A 16,565-nucleotide genomic window follows, 5' to 3' on the forward strand; every position below is an offset into this window, starting at 1 on the left:
GCCCTGGTTTCAGGCAAGATGAAGGCAGCTATGAAGGGAGCCTCTGTCTCCGAGATGCTGGCGGCTAGGAAGGCAGGCCCCACCCAGAGCAAGGCTGGGACTGGCTGGGCCACACTTGGAAGCATCTGTGATTATATTTGAAAGCTCCCGCTAGGGTGGGGCACCTGGGCTCCAGTCTGGGCCGATGGGCAGGCAGGGGCTGATGACGGCCCTCCCTGGCTCCTGACCTCACCCCGACTTTATAGAGCTGGGGATGGGTGAGGCTGGGAGTGCCAGGAAGGGAAGGCCTGGGGCTTCCTGAAGCTGAGACCCTTGGAGGACAGCGAGAGGCTCCCAATGGAGACCACTGGGCTCATGACATAATCCAGCAAGGGAGGAGGTGCAGAGAACAGGCATCCTGTCTGCCTCCTACCCTTGGCCCACAAGAGCTCCAGGTGTTTGGAGGCCTTTCCAGAGGTGACCTCAGATGTGTGGCCCAATGCCAGCTCTTTCCTGATGGGGAGCAGGTGGGTAAGAAAGATATCTAGGAGCTCTTTCTCTTGAAGAGGAAACTGAGGCTCAGAGACGGCATGAGATTTGTTGCTACTGTGGCTCGTCAAGGAGAGTGGCCTGGAGTCTGGCTTCCAGCCCCTCAGGGGTCCTGGGCAGGGCAAGCTCCCTGTGGAACCGGCAGGAGCACAGCCTCAGCTCAGCCGCAGGAGAGGCGCAGCAAGCCCAATGGGTCTTGGAAGGAGAGGAAGTAGGGGACTCCAGGGAGGGGTAAGAGGGTAAGAGCCCTGAGCACTAGAGAAGCAAGACTTACTCTGCTAGTGTCTTACGGGAAACCCGGGGCCAGTCACAGTCTCTCTGAACCTCAGTTTTTTCACCTAGAAAGGAGAAATAATAGGACGGAAGTCAGGAGAAAGAAGGCTGGACTGGGGTCATGTCAATGAAGGCAGGAGAGACAATGTTAAGATTATGGCAGGACCCTAGGGGCAGCACCCTCTCCCAGAGGGAGGAGTGGGGACCTGGATCCCATAAGTGGTCAGATAGGATGTGGGGTTAAGCAGGCCCAGCCTCCAAGCAAGTTTAAAGGAACTGCCTGGAGCCCCTTCTCCCTTTGTGCTGTGGGACTACTAAACAAAAGGGGCTTCAGGATCATAATCCACAAAAAGGGAAAGGAGGGGCTTTGTCCCAAATCACAGCTGCGAAGCCCACTGACTAGATTCAAGGTTGCTGCATGTCAAGTTCCCTGGCCAGGGCCCCTTATGGTAAAATAGATATAATGGGGAGATTTCACAATAACCTTCCTCCTGACCCTCTCTCTGCATTGAGCCTCAGAGTTTCTGATCTGGGTCCGCCGCACTTGGGGGCAGGGGGAAAACGGCCAGACCTACACATGCCATGCATCTGCCATAGGGAGACATACGCCGCTCCCTCCTCCTCCCCCTCTTCAATTCCAGGTAGCTAACGATAACAATACTTAATTATCACACAGCAGGACTTGGACTAAAATGCTTTCTTGCATTAAGTTGCTGAATCCTCACACCAACCTAGTGATGGAAGCATTATTATTATCATTATCCCCATTTTCCTGATGGAGAAACTGAGGCACAAAGACTCTTATTTGCACAAGTTCATCCAATTAGTGGCAGAACCAGGATGTGAACCAGTCTGGCTCCCCAGGCCACACTCGTAACCATGATACTTCTTAAGACATTGTTTCACAGACACCCTGTGATCTAAATCCCGGCTCTGCCACTTCTAGTTGTGTGTTCCCGGGACAAGCAGCCCGATTTCTCTCGGTTTTGTGCTTCTGGACAAAAGGCCGGGACCATCCACAGGGTGTGGCCCAGCGATTTAGCGCCCAAACCTGCGAGTGTCCGGCAGTGGGCACTGCACCAGCAGCGGGGCTCCAGTCATTTGTTTTCTCAAACAAGAGAAGGTTCCAGATGTGGGCAGGTCCTTCCTCGCCCCGCCCCGCGCCCCAGTATGCAGTAGAGGGGAACGCAGGGGGAGGGGCCGCCCCCAGCCAGTCATTGCCATTAATAGAGACCTGAAACACCGCCTGCTAAAAATACCCGGCTGGAGGCCCATAAAAGCGCTGCGGGGTCCGGCGCCAGACACTTCTCCACTTCCCCGAGCTTCAGCTAGACGCATCCCGCCGAGCCACCATGGCCGAGCGCCGCGTGCCCTTCTCGCTCCTGCGGAGCCCCAGCTGGGACCCTTTCCGAGACTGGTACCCGGCCCACAGCCGCCTCTTCGAGCAGGCCTTCGGGCTGCCCCGGCTGCCAGAGGAGTGGTCGCAGTGGCTGAGCCACAGCGGCTGGCCGGGCTACGTGCGCCCGCTGCACCCCGCCGCGATCGAGGGCCCCGCCTACAGCCGCGCGCTCAGCCGGCAGCTCAGCAGCGGCGTGTCGGAGATCCAGCAGACGGCCGACCGCTGGCGCGTGTCCCTGGACGTCAACCACTTCGCCCCCGAGGAGCTGACGGTCAAGACCAAGGACGGCGTGGTGGAGATCACTGGTGAGCCCTCCGGGGACTGAGGACCCCGGCTCCCCACCCCCCGCCTTCCTTCCCCTCTCGCCCGCCCCGGCCTCTCGCCCGTTTAGGGGAGGAGCCCTGGGCAGGGCGAGGGGCCTGGGAAGTGAAAACTTAGCCGAGGACCCGGGGACAGAGTCCTGGGAGCTGGGCCCAGCCTCCTCGCCCTGCCCTCTGGCCTGTGTCTGCTTCTTTAGAATGGGGGCGGGGGGCCTTGCTGGTAGCTCCTAAGGGAACTGTGGGCCCTAAAACTTCTCTACTAGGGAAAGAAACGCCCGTTTCCAGCAGAGACCACCCCCCAACCCCACCTCTGAGGGGCCAGGTCTCCCTGCGCCCACCCGCGCCCCGCCCAGCCTGAGGTGGGTGTGAAGAGGGCGTCGGGTCCCCACCCCCAGCGCGGTCCCCGCCCCTAGCCTGGGTCTGCGGAGAGGGCGTGTGCGCGTGCCCGGCGCTGCGTCCCTACTCTCCAGCCCAAAGCCCCTGAACCGAACTTTCCAGAAGCTTCTGAGGTCCCAAGACAGTCGGGCCCCCAAATCCTTTAGTGAATCTTCTCCTGCCATGAGTCCTGGCCACCAGGTGGGGCGTGTTTGGATGTGGGCCAGCTGGAGACGCCCCTGCCCATCTCCTCTGACCTCCCTCTTCCCCTCTAGGCAAGCACGAAGAGCGACAGGATGAGCACGGCTTCATTTCTCGGTGCTTCACTCGGAAATACACGTGAGTCCTGGCGTCGGATCTAGGGGGCGGGGGAGGGCGCAGCGACCCTCTAGTGTGTAACTTTTGTCCTCTCTCTCTGCGTGTCTAGGCTGCCCCCCGGTGTGGACCCCACCCTGGTCTCCTCCTCCCTGTCCCCTGAGGGCACGCTCACCGTGGAGGCCCCGTTGCCCAAGCCAGTTACCCAGTCGGCGGAGATCACCATCCCTGTCACCTTCGAAGCCCGTGCCCAACTTGGGGGCCCAGAAGCTGGCAAGTCCGAACAGCCTGGAGCCAAGTAAAGGCCTTAGCCCAGCTGTCTACCCCACAGTAGCCGTCCTTGACCATCCCCACTCTCCAAGCCTCTATGTTCTTTTGATACGTTTACCTTCTGTTTTTCTCAAATAAAGTTCTAAGTTCCTGCCGGCCACTGCCTCAGACCCGGTGTGTTTGTGGAGGCTTAGGGGTTGGTGCTGGTTCACACACTCATCACATTTGCTGAGGGCCCGCTGTATGCCAAGCCCCATGCTGGGCCCTGCGGGTACACCCGTGTCTATCACAGGGCACAGCCCTGCTTTCCAATACCTTGTCTACTAAGAGAGAAGTGATTGTTTATAGCAATTAAAACCCCCAGGGCCAGGTGTGGGAGGTAGGAACCCAGAGAGGCCCCTGGCCCAGGCTTAGGCACTCAGGAACACCTGGTCAGGGGGCAGGTGGAGGGGGACAGAGCAGGGCCAGGGAGGAGAGCTTCCTGGGAGCTCAGGGTCCCCTACTGACTTCATCATCGTGGAGAGGGGCAGGACCACTGAGAAGGTATGGGAGGTGTAACCACCCCTGGTGACTCTAAGGCAACTTTTTCATCAAAGGACCCGTCCTCCGCCATGCGGGCAGAGTGGGGCCTGGGCTCTCTGGCCTGAGGGCACCCTGCAGAGAGTGAGTGCAGTATGGCCTAGGTTTTGGTAGGAGAGAAGCAAAGTCCTGATGGGGAAGATAGTGACTCCCAGAGGGCCTGCCTTGACTGGCCCCAGCCGGGACAGTCACTTCTGCCTCGGCCTTCTCCTTTGTCTTCACCACCCTCTCACAGGCCCAAGGAGAGTTCAGAGAGACCTAGGGGATGGAGAAAGCAGATGGGGGATTTGGAGCCTAGTCTTAAGTCTCCAAGATCTTGAGAGACCCCACATGATCTCTACCAACCAGGTCCCAGCACCTGAGGCTGCGGCCAGACCCTTTCCTAAGTACAGAGCCCTACTTCCCCAGGGTCGCTGAGAGGAGCGGCACCCAGAGGGAGAGGCCTGAGGCCCCCCCGAACCCCCTACGCTGCCTGGCTTCTCAATTTCTACTCCCCGGCAGGATGCCACAACCTGGAGCAGGCATCAAGCCAGAGCAGGTCCCAACACTCGAAGGCCCCAAACCTGGAGGGAGGCCAACAGGGAAGTAAACACACGGAACCAGGATTGTGCTGGCCCAGCTGGCAGCGCGGGTCTGGGCCTGTCAGCCAGGGCACTGCCCAGTCTACCCGCCCTTCCACCGCTTGTTCCCTGAGTTCCAATCTCCTAAATCTGCCCTCCTCCTTGACATACCCCACCCCCACCCCACCCCCCTACATCTTAGGTGTCTCCTGGACGCCTCCACGTTCCTGTGGTCAGCCCGTCTGGGTCTCGCCCTTGCTTTGCCGGCCAGCTCCCTGGTGGCTGGAAACGGTGGCCCTGACCTCCAGAGCTTTGGCTGGGTCCTCCTGTCTGGTCAGAGGGAGTGATCACAAGGCTGCCAGGCTGCCAGCTCCTCTGTCAGTGTCCTTGAAGTGTGGGAAAGCTGGTGGCAAGCCTTTGACAAGGTAATCCTCACATCAGCCCTGAGAAGAGGTGTGCTTACTCCTGCTTGACAACTGGGCGGCAAGCCTCAAAGAAGCGACGGGACTTGGCCAGGGTTCACAGGGCTTGTCTGGGGGCGTGTGGAGGGACATCTGTATGGTCACAGGCAGGGGAGGGCAGATTAGCTCAGATGCAACCTGGTGGGGGAGAGGCACCCGAAGTGCTGCCTGCAGGGGCTCTATGCGGCCTCAAGAGGGGGAAGACCAGGATGCAGCAGAGCCCGCAGCCAGGGCTGCTCAAGGGGCCAAGGCTGCAAAATGGCCTAGAGGGAGCTGCCGGGGGTCTCAGGCCCAGATTCCAGGGCCGTGGACTGGGGCAGGCAGGGGCTGGCGCCTGGTGCTGTTGGTGCTACAGGAGTGGAGTCCAAGGGCAGCAGCTTTGAACTCCTAAGGGCTCAGTTAATCATCTGGGACATAGCCGGGGCACAGGGTAGGGAAGACATGAATTCAGTCCCTCCAAAGGAAACAGGCCCCAGTTGGGAAACCAAAGTAGCGGATGAGGAAACTGAGCCCGCCTGGGCCACACTGTGAGGGTGGGGCAGAGGCAGCAGGGGAGTCAGAGGCTGGGCTGGCCCGGAAGCTGGATGATCTGGGCAGCACCTCCGGGCAGAGTGGTGGACAGGCAGGCTGGCTCAGGTCTGGGGGTCTCCACTGGGAGAGGCAGGCACTGGGTATCAGGAGACCTGGGGAGTCCCTGCCCTACCGCTGTTCCCAGCCTCTTCAGGCCTTGCCCGGATTTTTATTAGGTCCCTCTCTCAAGGCCCCTGATGTCCATCAGATCTGCAGACTCAGACGCTGGTTTGGGTTCAGTGAATTCTTGCATCTGCGCCCCGTGCTCAGCCGAAGGTCTGAGGGGCAGTGCGCCCTGCTCCAGACCAATGACAAAGGCTCCCTCAAGGACCTCACATTGTTTTGGTGGCCACTCACCTCTCACCAGCCCCAGCTCCCCTAGGGAATCTGTGGGGAGCTCAGTTCGAAGCTGATCCCTGGGTCTCTCCTTTCCTCTCTCCCTCTCAGTTGTGAAATCTGCCCTTCCTGTTGGCACCCCCACTGGGCCCAGCAGCCAGCCCATTGGTCCAAGTCCCTGCTTGAGCTCAAGGGGGCAAGTGGAGGACACAGCCCAGTGACAAGCAGATTATCATTAGAGAGGGGCCAGGACAGGCTGCAGGGCCTCTGTGGAGTGGGAAAGAAGGATTTCCAGAAGTGACCCTTGTGTAATAGGCAAGAGGGGACTGCATGGCTGAGGGCTGGAAGGCTGGCGCATTCAGGCTGGAGAAGGAGCTGCAAGCACAGACAGCAAGCGAGGGAGGTCGTGGGGGCCGTCTTGGAGGGCACTAAAGGCTGTGCTAAGTGCAGGCTACTGAATCATCAAAGAGTTGAAGCATCCCTGCTTTAGAAATGGTCTCAGATCTTAGAAGAGAGTGGTTGGGAAGGGCCAGCCGAGAGGCAGGGGGCAATGTGCTACTGAGATGTTGTGAGCATGGGTCCTGCCAGGGATGGGGGGAAGGGGGCCATATGCCAGGATGTGGCAGCAGCAGGCTCTGTGGTGTGGGGTGACAGATGGGATGTGGGGGTGCTGGGCGAGGGAAGGAGGAGACTTGCTGAAGCCCTGAGCCCTCGACTGCCATGGCTCCCTGCCCGAAGCTTCCTGACCTCACGGTCTCTGTAAGATCAAGAAGCCCCCAGACCTTGGCTGCTGGAGGACTGAACTGTTTGTAGATACCACCATCTTCGCTGCTACAGAACCAACCTAGGGTTTGCCAGGCACAGCTACTCCATGGAGAAGGTGGGGTGGGGTGGGGTGGGGAATGGGCACAGAGGACCTCAGTGCTGGGGCCAAAGGGCAACACTTGAGCACTGTTGTGACGGGGGAGGGGCAACCAAGCCAAGAAAGGAGAGGAAGGTTGGGTAGGCCTGGAGCCCCTTCCCAGGGCTGGCCAGGAGTTTGACAGAGACCCCAGACCTCTGGTCTGCTGACAGCCACACAAGCGCTGCCTGCTCCAGCAGAACCCAGGGCAGGGTGGAGATCAAGCAGACAGGCGTCCTATCTGCTGGCCTCACCCTGACCCCCTGCACCTCTGCACTGCACTCCACCCCAACAGGCACACAGTGGGACCTGGGAGTATGGGACAGCCGTGCGGTTCAGGGCTTGGCCCCAGGTCCAGACTTGCACAGAAGGGACCGAGCTGCCAGCTCAGGACCAAAGCAGAGAAGGAGGATGCGGTATGGGTGAGGGCAGCTGGGCGAGCCTGGGCTGGTCTCAGCCAGTCTGGCCCTGGACCCTGGAGCTCAGACCCTGATGAAATGGGGGCTAACCCTGACCTCATGCTGCTCTCCTAGGGAAGTAGGCCCTGGGAATGTGGAGGAGGCCCAGTGTCTGTCCCCCGCCCCAAAGCGTGTACTGTCTGTTCATCTACCAGTGCCCCTGTGTTCCAGCCCTGAGGAGCACAGGAGCCTGTGGGTGGGAGGCACTCCATCCCTGGCAAGATCCTCTTAGTCGAGAGCTCTGGGTCCTCCTCCACCTGCCCAGGTGACTGGCTTCACTGTATGCATCTAACTCTGCCTCCCAAGGATGAGCCATATTCTCATGGGCCTCTTACGAGACAGCTCTGTTGTGCTGGGAGAGCTAAAGCATGAAAAATAACAGGAATCCCAGGCCTGGCTAAGAAGAGACAGCTCTGGTGAGGGGAGGTAATTATTTATTCATTCTTGGAGGAGGTAGTGGGGATTGAACCCAGGACCTCATGCATGCTAAGCATGCACTCTACCACTTGAGCTATACCCTCCCCCTGAAGAGACAGCTCTGGATCAATAACAGAATCTCTGGATGGCCTCAGCTCAGAGCATGGAGGGTGGAAGAGCCTCACTGGGCAGTCAACCACCTCCATCAGTTCTGAAGGGCAGACTGAGGGCAAGGGAAAGTCAAGTGTCCGGCCAGGGCTCCCCACTCCCAGCCCAGAGAGAAAGGTCATGTCTAGGGACTCTGGGGAAATCTGACCCGCCCTAAGAGAGTTTCCTTCCCACCCTTCCTTCCAGCCTTGCACGCCCACCAGCCTGATACACCTCCCTGCCCAGCCTAAGTGGCAATGGTTGGGTCAAGATGCAGCACTGGTGGTCCAGAGGCTTCCCCAGTGGAAGGAAGTCTACCCTCACCCCCACCTCAGGGCTGAACAGGGCAGAACCTGCCAGGAAGGCTTGGATTAAAGAATGGATAGAGGTGGCAGGAGCAGCTTTGTGTTCAGGAAAAAGCACTGGGCTGAGGCCAGCTCTGGGTTCCAGCCAGCTCTGTCCCTGCTGGAGGCATGGCCTGGGGTCCAGCCCTGCTCTGGGCTCAGTTTCCATTCTGAGGAGCCTGAGTGGCCGCTGAGGCCCCTCCTGCCGTGATTTTCCAACAGCGTTGTCAGCTTTGTGCAGACTGGGACTCACTAAGATTGGCAGCTACCCAAGGTCTCCTAACAATGGTAGGAAGGCCAAAGTCCCAGGGGCATCCAAGGGTATAAGGACAGCCCTCTGCAGGACCAGCAGGGACTGGCATGAGGAATCTTGGCTCTCACCCCAGGGCAGGTCTAGATAACACTTTTCTTCCCCACATCGTTCCTCCACCCACAAGATGGGTTCAAGAAAGTCCTTCTGAAAGCCCCCTAGGGATGGCTGTATTCAGGCTGAGGAGGTGGTGGGATGGGGAGACTGAGAACTTACTTAATCAGGTGAGTGGATGACCAGAGCTGTCCCTGAGCCTGCTCCTCACCCAGCCCTCTCCCTCTCTGAGGTCTCTCACCCTCTCTCAGCCCTCCTCCCTTCAAGGAGCCCCTTCTGAGCACCTGTCCTCCTAGCTAGGTCTCCCTATCCCTCTCTGTTCCTCCATCTCCCTTTCTTAGCCCCATCCCTGACTGCACCACTTCTCCCACACTGAAACCCCCTCCTTTCCGGGAGTCCTCCAACTTCTCTGATCACTGAGCCTTCTCCCTCCCCTGAGCGCCCTCCCTCACATCTCCCCTGGCCCTGGTGGCTGAGCTATCCTTGTACAATCCCCTTGGCAGCCCAGTTTGAAGATCCTGAAAACCTCCTTCTCTAGGCCTGACCAGCCTAAAGGCCTTGAATCCTGGGAGTGGTCCCACAGGCCAATCCCTCCGCAGGGGTCCTGGAGCCCCAAGGCTCTGGGTGGGAGGAAGAGTGGTTCTGAAGGAGTATTCCATCCCTACCAAGCAGGCAGCAGGCCCAGCCAGCTCAGGCCTCCGGCTGTACCAGCCAACTCCGGAAAGGAAGCCTTGGCCCCACTGGAGAGGGGGATGGAGAGCTGCCAGGGCAGGCCCTGAGACGCCCCCTGCAGGATACACTGGGGCTAGAACCCCCCACATTCTCCCCACCTCCCGCAGACCCAGACAGGACAGTAAGTGACTGCCCCCTGGTGCTCTCCCAGAGACACCCAGATACCTGACACCACCCACCCCAGAACTTTCGGGAATCTCTGCTCAGTTTCTGGGTCCTGACAGTCCCAGAGCAGAAAAGGAGGCATAAGACCCAAGTATCTGAAAACATTGACACCCCCAACCCTGCACCTACCAAGCCGTTGGCCATGTTCTTTTCTGCTCTGGGATTCAGTCACCTGGAACCCTCAAACCTCCTGGAAGTTTCCTCCTTCTGGAGGACCCAGTTCGCTTTCTTGGTTGGCCTGCCGAGTCTGGCAGCCAAGGCCTGGAGCCCAGGAGTGAGGGAGGCCTGCCCCACCCTCTGCCTTTGCTGCATAGGTGTTCTGTTACTAATCATAACTGGCATGTACTGGGCACCTGCTAGCTGCCAATCACTCAGCTTATTAAATCCTCATAGCAATCCCATGCCGCTGAGAGGCAGCAGAGGATTAAGGTTGTACTAGTGGCCACCACTGTCAAACTGCAAGGGTTCAAATCCCATCTGGGACACTTACTAGCTGTGGGACCATGGGTAAGTTGCTAAGTCTGTTTCTTCCTCTGCAAAATGAAACTGATTACATGAATTAATACATGGGAAGCTTTTATTTATTTTTCAAGGAAGATAAACATTGAAACACTCATAGGAATTGATAATGGGGAGATAACTTTGATTTTATTAAGACATTAATATGGAGATCACCCTTATTGCATAGTGAAATCACTGGTAATCTTTGTAAGTCAGAAGTTGAGGGAAATATGAGGAAATGGTAACTGTGGTTTCAGTTTCATTATGAAAGGACAGGAAAATGGGACTTGAGCTTTAGAAAATAAGTGTAGATTAGATTCCAAGACTTAAGACAATGAATTTAAATGATGAGAGGATGGATAGAGAGAAGCAGTGGAAAAGTTTATAAAATGATTTAATTTATAATCAGGAACATAAAGTTCTGAGAAGGAACAGATTGTCTAAATTAAAAAAAGAAAAGAAAGAAAATGGAGTTAACCAAGGTAGATGTGACCAGTTTTAATAAGGTGTCTTAAAAAACAAAACTCACCTGAGTAAATGTGAACATCTAATTGGCTTTAATCAAGGATTCATGAATCAGGAAGCCTCCCATCTGGCTTCCACAAGTGAGAGGAGCTTCCACAAGTGAAGCCTTTGGAACAGTGCCTGGGGCACCCAGTCAATATTGGGCATTTTTATGAGGTATTATTCCCATTTTACAGATTGGAACCTGACCCTCTGAAAGACTAAGGAACTTGACGAGTTATGCCCCATGACTAGGACAGAATGGGGCAGGAATCCAAATCCTAAACTCCAAAGCTTTCTGCCACTGAGAACCCTTCATCTGGAAAATGACAGACTGCTGAGTGACAGACATCTCACCATTCTAAACAGTGTATGCACTTTACTTGGTCTTCAATACCTAAATCCAGGTTTGACTATGGCTTGGGCAACCCATCTCCCTCCCGCGCCTCAGATTCTACAGCTCTACGTCGGGGAGGAGAGAAGGGCAGAGATCGGGGTGTCTGCGCTCCCTAACGTTCCTGACTTCGGATTCTGGATGCGAGCTCTGGACGGCTGCCGCTCAATTCAAAGTTAGAGGCGTCTATGCAGAGGGTGGGGATGGAGGGACGTTCAGAGCGGGAAGGAGGATGGGCCTTCATAGGCGGCCAGGCCTCAGCCCACCTCTCCAGCCTCACCAGCCGCCCGCTACCTCACCGCTCTGCCATGGAGCCTGGGAAGTGATGGAACTTCAAAGACCCGAATCGCCATTCCCCTTTGAGCTCATCCAACTGCTGCGTGGGCCGGGCAAGCTGTACTGAGTCATCGGCTTCCTCTGAAATATGGGGAGAAGTAGATAACTTGGGGTTGGTTACAAATGAGCGATATGTAGGTAAGAAAGCACTGCGAACCCGGGCAGGACATGAGAGAGGAACGTGCTCAAGGGTCCAGCGGGACCCGAAGCTCCACCCTCCAAAACCGGCTCTTCCGCCGGCCGCGGCAACGGATCACGCCCGCGGACGTCGCTAGCACCCTATAAGGCGTTGTAATGCCCTGCAGAGCCCAGACCAGGTTACTCCGGGTGACAAAGGCGCACGCAGAGGGCGGAGACAGAGGAGAGAGAGGAGGGTGGAGAATGGGGGGACGAAGGTCCGCGGTGGGAGGAGGACCAGAGGGGAGAGAAGGGGCCTGGGCAGCCGCCAAGCGGATCCCAGCGCAGAACCCTAGCAACAGGCCGACCATTGGAAGAGCGGGGCGGGCTGGCTGTGATTGGCTCTCGCTGCTGCCCGCGATTGGAAGGCGGCCGCGTCCCCGCCCCGCTCACATCCGGGTGTCTGGCCGGGCCGGGCCCCTTCGCGATCCCGGGTTGTCAGAGCCCGTGGGCCTTCAGGGCGGCCCCGAGTTACACGACCGCGCAGGGCCGAGCAGCTTACCCACGTGGGTTCGCGGGTGCGAATGCGCGCAAATGTGCCGGCACAGAAAGTGAGGCCCCGGGCACACTCAGACACCAAGAGCCTGCCCCCAGGGCCCAGGTTGTTTCGGATGGAAGGTGACCAGAGAGCGGCCTGAGGGTGGGGCTCCGGGGTGGGTCGGAGCTAGGGGCGGGGCGGGCTCCAGGGCGCTGCAGCCGTGCCGGGGTCTGGGTGTAACCCGGGTAGCGGGAAGGCTTGCAGGAACCGGAACTCGGCTGACACTCGGGGGCCGGGGCCTGGGAAGGGCGGGCCAGCCGCGGAGCCGGGTCCTGGAGAAGTGGGGCGGGAACAGGACGGCGCCACTGGAGCCAGCCGCTAGGTGGAGGGCTGGGCCGGGGCCCAGATTGGGGCCTGGATGGATGCTGAATCCTCCCAACTCCAGGGTCCTGTAAAGTATTTGGTAACCCAAGTAATGATACAGGGGCAGTCAGAACAGTCGCTGGTGCATTCGTAGGTGCTGAAGCCTTGAGGGGTGGGCCAGGGCTGTTCTGTTATCTAGGTTCGTTTTGGTCCTGTCGCACTGAGCTAAATAAATCTTAAATCCTAACATCACAGGAAGTATTGCTACTTTTGCTTTTTGCCCAGCAGTAGAATGTGGTATCTATTTGATCTTGGGGTTCTGGACAGCATTTAGGGAAATTACATTCAAAGGAACTCATCTAGAATGCTTGCAGTCAGCCACAAGCTGCTCATCCTTTATACGGGTTACCCAGCCATTATTTCCCAAGTCTATCTTGTTTGTTCGAATGTAATCTAATTTAGTCAGGAGAGTGTTTTTCACTCCTGGTCCACCCACTCCCCTACCATCTCCAACCTGGAACTTACCACTGAGACCACAACATTCCCCAAAAGGGTTTTCTTTTAATTTTTTTAAACTGAGCAGTTCCCAAATCGAGTACGCAAAAACATCTATAAACCATAATGTAAAACCTTCATATTTTGGGAGGCAGGGTCTTTAACCTAAGGAAATCCAAGATTACCTTTCAGTCAGGCTTTGAAGAACTGACCAACCATCCCTAAAATCTGACTGTGAAAGCGAAAGAGGTTTTGATGCCTCTTTCTTGGCTCCTTATGTAAGAGCCAATAAATAGGGTAATTTGAACATCAGTTAACACCAAGATTGTGTTAAAGTCTAGATTCATTCTCCCAGGGCAGATCCAATACAAAGGTAGCCTCTCAGACCTGACTGCAGGTTCCTGAGAACTCTGGGAAGGTGGTGGGCCGCACTATTTTGCCATCTCCCCCAGGCACAGGGGCAGAACAGCGGCAGACCACCAGGACTCACCAGGCCAAATGAGTACATGAGTGAGATGGCTTGCTGAGTCAAAGCAAGTGCTGAGTACCTACCTAGTACTTTTCCCATCCAAGGGAAGCAAGAGAGGGTTGTGAGGAGGCAAAACACCCTAGCCTGGAAGACTTGTGTCAGAAAAGATGGTTCTCCTGGGCTCATTTAACAGGCCCTGGCACTGGCTGCTGCTTAGGACCACCCGATTCTGGGGGAGAGCCCTGAGCCAGCCACCATTCAATTCAAATTCAGTTCCACCCGAACTACTGAAAAGGCTGGATGAAGGACAAAAGCTGTATGCAAGACAAAAAAATGACCCAGCAGGGAGGGAACAAATCAAATGACACAGGAGGAAACAACTGGACAAATCCACCAAGTAGCCTGGTATCTGGAGAAGTCAGTGTTACAAAAAAAGAAATGGAAGCAGTAGAGGCTAAAGAAACAATACTGAAATCCAGTTAATCAACTTAATTAGATCAGTGGGAAGGGGGTTTAGAAAGCACTATCAAAAACATTCTGGGTACAATTTGGGGAAACTTGAATATAGGCTGATATTAGGGAATTACTGTGATTTCCTTAGGTGTGGTTAACAATGTGGTTACAAGAGAATGTCTTTACTTTTAGGAAAATATGAACATAGGGAGTAAAATGTCATTACTTTCAAGGTTCCACAAGACAAAGAGAAATATAAAACAAAAAGTGTTAAGTGTGTACATAATGGGTATTTGGTTATCACTGTACCATTCTTTTCAACTTTTGTGTTCGAATTTTTTTAAAAATAAAAGGTAGGGGGTAAGGTACACCAATACCACTTAGCTATCCTTTAAACAGGGTTCAATCTACCTCAAGAGGCAACTACTGGGACCATAAATTTCAATTATCCATATTTTAAATGACAAGGCAAAACCTTATATGGCCCATAGGTCACTTAGTGCTCAAAAGAAGCAAAAATCCTTCCAATCTCAAAAACAGTCAAGTCTGTCTTCTCAAACTGAGCCAGATTAGAAAGCACTGAGGAGAGTGCTTGGGTATCTACAGGAAGGGGAACCGGGGGGCTGGGAAACAGCCATATTAAACCAAGTGTCTCCAAACTACTAGCCAGATAGTATTTTAAGTTTTGTGAACAAGATACTGTCTCTTTGCACTTTTTTCCCCTATAAAAATAGAAAGATGAAATACCGACAATTCCAAGACCTGGTACCAAGGACTGAGTCGTGTGACCCAGCCATTCTCACCCCAACTCCTTGTTGACCACAGGTACCTGGTTAATTACAGGTAGGGTTTGTGGCCGTTCAGATCCAACCAAATTTATCCATACCAGAGTTGGAAAATTCAAACCAGCAGGCTAATTAGCAAGCTGGTACACCACATTTTAATGTTCTGATTAGGCTGGACCACTTAATGTCAACTCCTAGAAACAGAGCAGTGTTACCCAGCTAGTTTTCAGGTCGTTTCCCCAAGCTTCCTTTTAGAACTGTGCACAGGAGGAAGCTGCCATTCTGAGCAATGCAGATCAACAACTGAGAGTCCACATGCAGGTTCAGCTGACCAGCTCAGAGGCCCACTGCTACGGTAATTACACAGAGCGGAGGGAGACTGCACTTGGTCCATCTAGCAGCTTATTTGCTACACCAAAAGGTCCCCTCCACTCCACCTGCAAAGTTCTAGGAATGGAGAACTCTGCTCTGTGGATGCCCCAAGCAGAGAGCATCATTCACTTCCTTACAGTTTCCCTCCTTCCTGCCCATCACCTTTTATTTGCTTCCCTCTCTCAGTTCTAGAGTGCACTGAAGAGGAGGACCTCTGTCATTGGTGCCTGTCCCAGAGTTTCATCTAATTCTGGATTAGGACAGCTTTTTTTGGCGGGACGGGGAGATGGGCGTAATTAGGTTTGTCTGTTTATTTAATGGAGGTACTGGGGACTGAACCCAGGACCTCGTGCATGCTGAGCACATGGTCTACCACTGAGCTAGACCCTCCCCCGGGACAGCTTTCTTAACCTCAGTTCTTCAGGGCTATTTTCCAACTACTTATCATTGTGATGCTAGGTTTCTTCCCCCCTCAAATACTTCACACTTGAAATGTATCACAAGAGACTGTATGCAGAACCAATTATGGGAGTCCACATGACTTCTGAGAGATCTGTGAAACAACGCGACTCTTCTATTTTTTGTTTTGGAAAGCACTTTTCATGGAATTGTTAGGTGTCTTAACATGTAATAGGTTTTTACTATTTTTAAACGAATATTTTCAGTTTCTAGTTTTGGATAGACCCTAATAAAAGCTCTTAAAAGTTATGTAAAGTGGTCCAGAGATGAAAAAGTTTAAGTTTGAGAACTCAACACCACAGTAAGAGCTCTTAAAACTGGGTAGAAATGCAGCCACACAGTATTTTATCTCAAGAGAAATTTGTCTGTGAAAAATCCTCTGGGCAAATTCCAGTCTTACATCAAATTCCAGGCAACTGTAATGGGAAGTTACACCAAAGGAACGAGGGTGTGATAGTAACAACTTCCTGGGGCTACTCTTCTTTCTGAAGAGCTTGATGAGCCTGTGATGTTAAATAAACTTGACTTCTGCTCTTGCCCCTATCTGTGCAAGACTCTCCACTCTCTACCCACAGTACCTCCCACACGACAAGAGCTCGGTCGGCGCGTGGGGGTGTCTGTTGCTCAGTTTTCTCTCCGAGCTGAGCAGAAGCAGCCCAGCTGGTTAGGAGAAGTAGCTCAGGGGCTGAAAACTGGGGCTCCAACGTGGGTCATCAGTGAGTTCTGGGACCTTCGGCACATGGGTCACTTCTGTTTCCACAGCTGTTTTTGCAGTGGCATTTTCAGGGTGGTTCTGAGTGACAATGGGCCAAAATAAGTGAATTCATTCAGTATATGGCAAAAGCCTAATAATCACACAGTGTTATTCCTAAAATATGAATTAAAATTTCTCAAAAAACTGAAGAGCCTTCTTTCAATACATAAACTAACATCCTCCCCAGCCCCCCCCCCCTGCCAGAGCAGGCCCAAGCTGATGGAGGAAAGCCTTTGCCCTGTAGACGAACCCTGCCTCACAGCTGGTCAGGGCAGAACCACCCCTACATCCAGGGATGTGGATTTGAGCTGTGGCCCGTTCTGACAGCTGCCATCAGCAAGATGGTGAGAGCTCAGTCCACACCAGCTAAGGCTGCTGACCGCCTCCGAAGGACTAAAATACCCCAGACAATCTATAAATCACCTCATCTAAGGCATAACGAGATCTCCAACCAGCACCTGAGAGATACTTAACCAGCATGTGACCCAGTTTATTTAGACCCCCACCCCTC

General features: G+C 54.6%; 1 protein-coding gene across 1 annotated transcript; it reads left to right on the forward strand.

The window, feature by feature from the left end:
* Window positions 1-2,023: 2,023 nt before the first annotated feature.
* HSPB1 (heat shock protein family B (small) member 1) lies at window positions 2,024-3,638 on the forward strand. The gene is made up of 3 exons (XM_032459596.1): window positions 2,024-2,505; window positions 3,171-3,234; window positions 3,323-3,638. Exons 1-3 carry the CDS (start codon window positions 2,154-2,156, stop codon window positions 3,510-3,512), a joined length of 606 nt encoding a protein of 201 aa, XP_032315487.1. The 5' UTR covers window positions 2,024-2,153; the 3' UTR covers window positions 3,513-3,638.
* Window positions 3,639-16,565: the final 12,927 nt, after the last annotated feature.

Source organism: Camelus ferus, chromosome 18 (genome assembly GCF_009834535.1).
Source record: "Camelus ferus isolate YT-003-E chromosome 18, BCGSAC_Cfer_1.0, whole genome shotgun sequence".
Lineage (NCBI taxonomy): Eukaryota > Metazoa > Chordata > Mammalia > Artiodactyla > Camelidae > Camelus > Camelus ferus.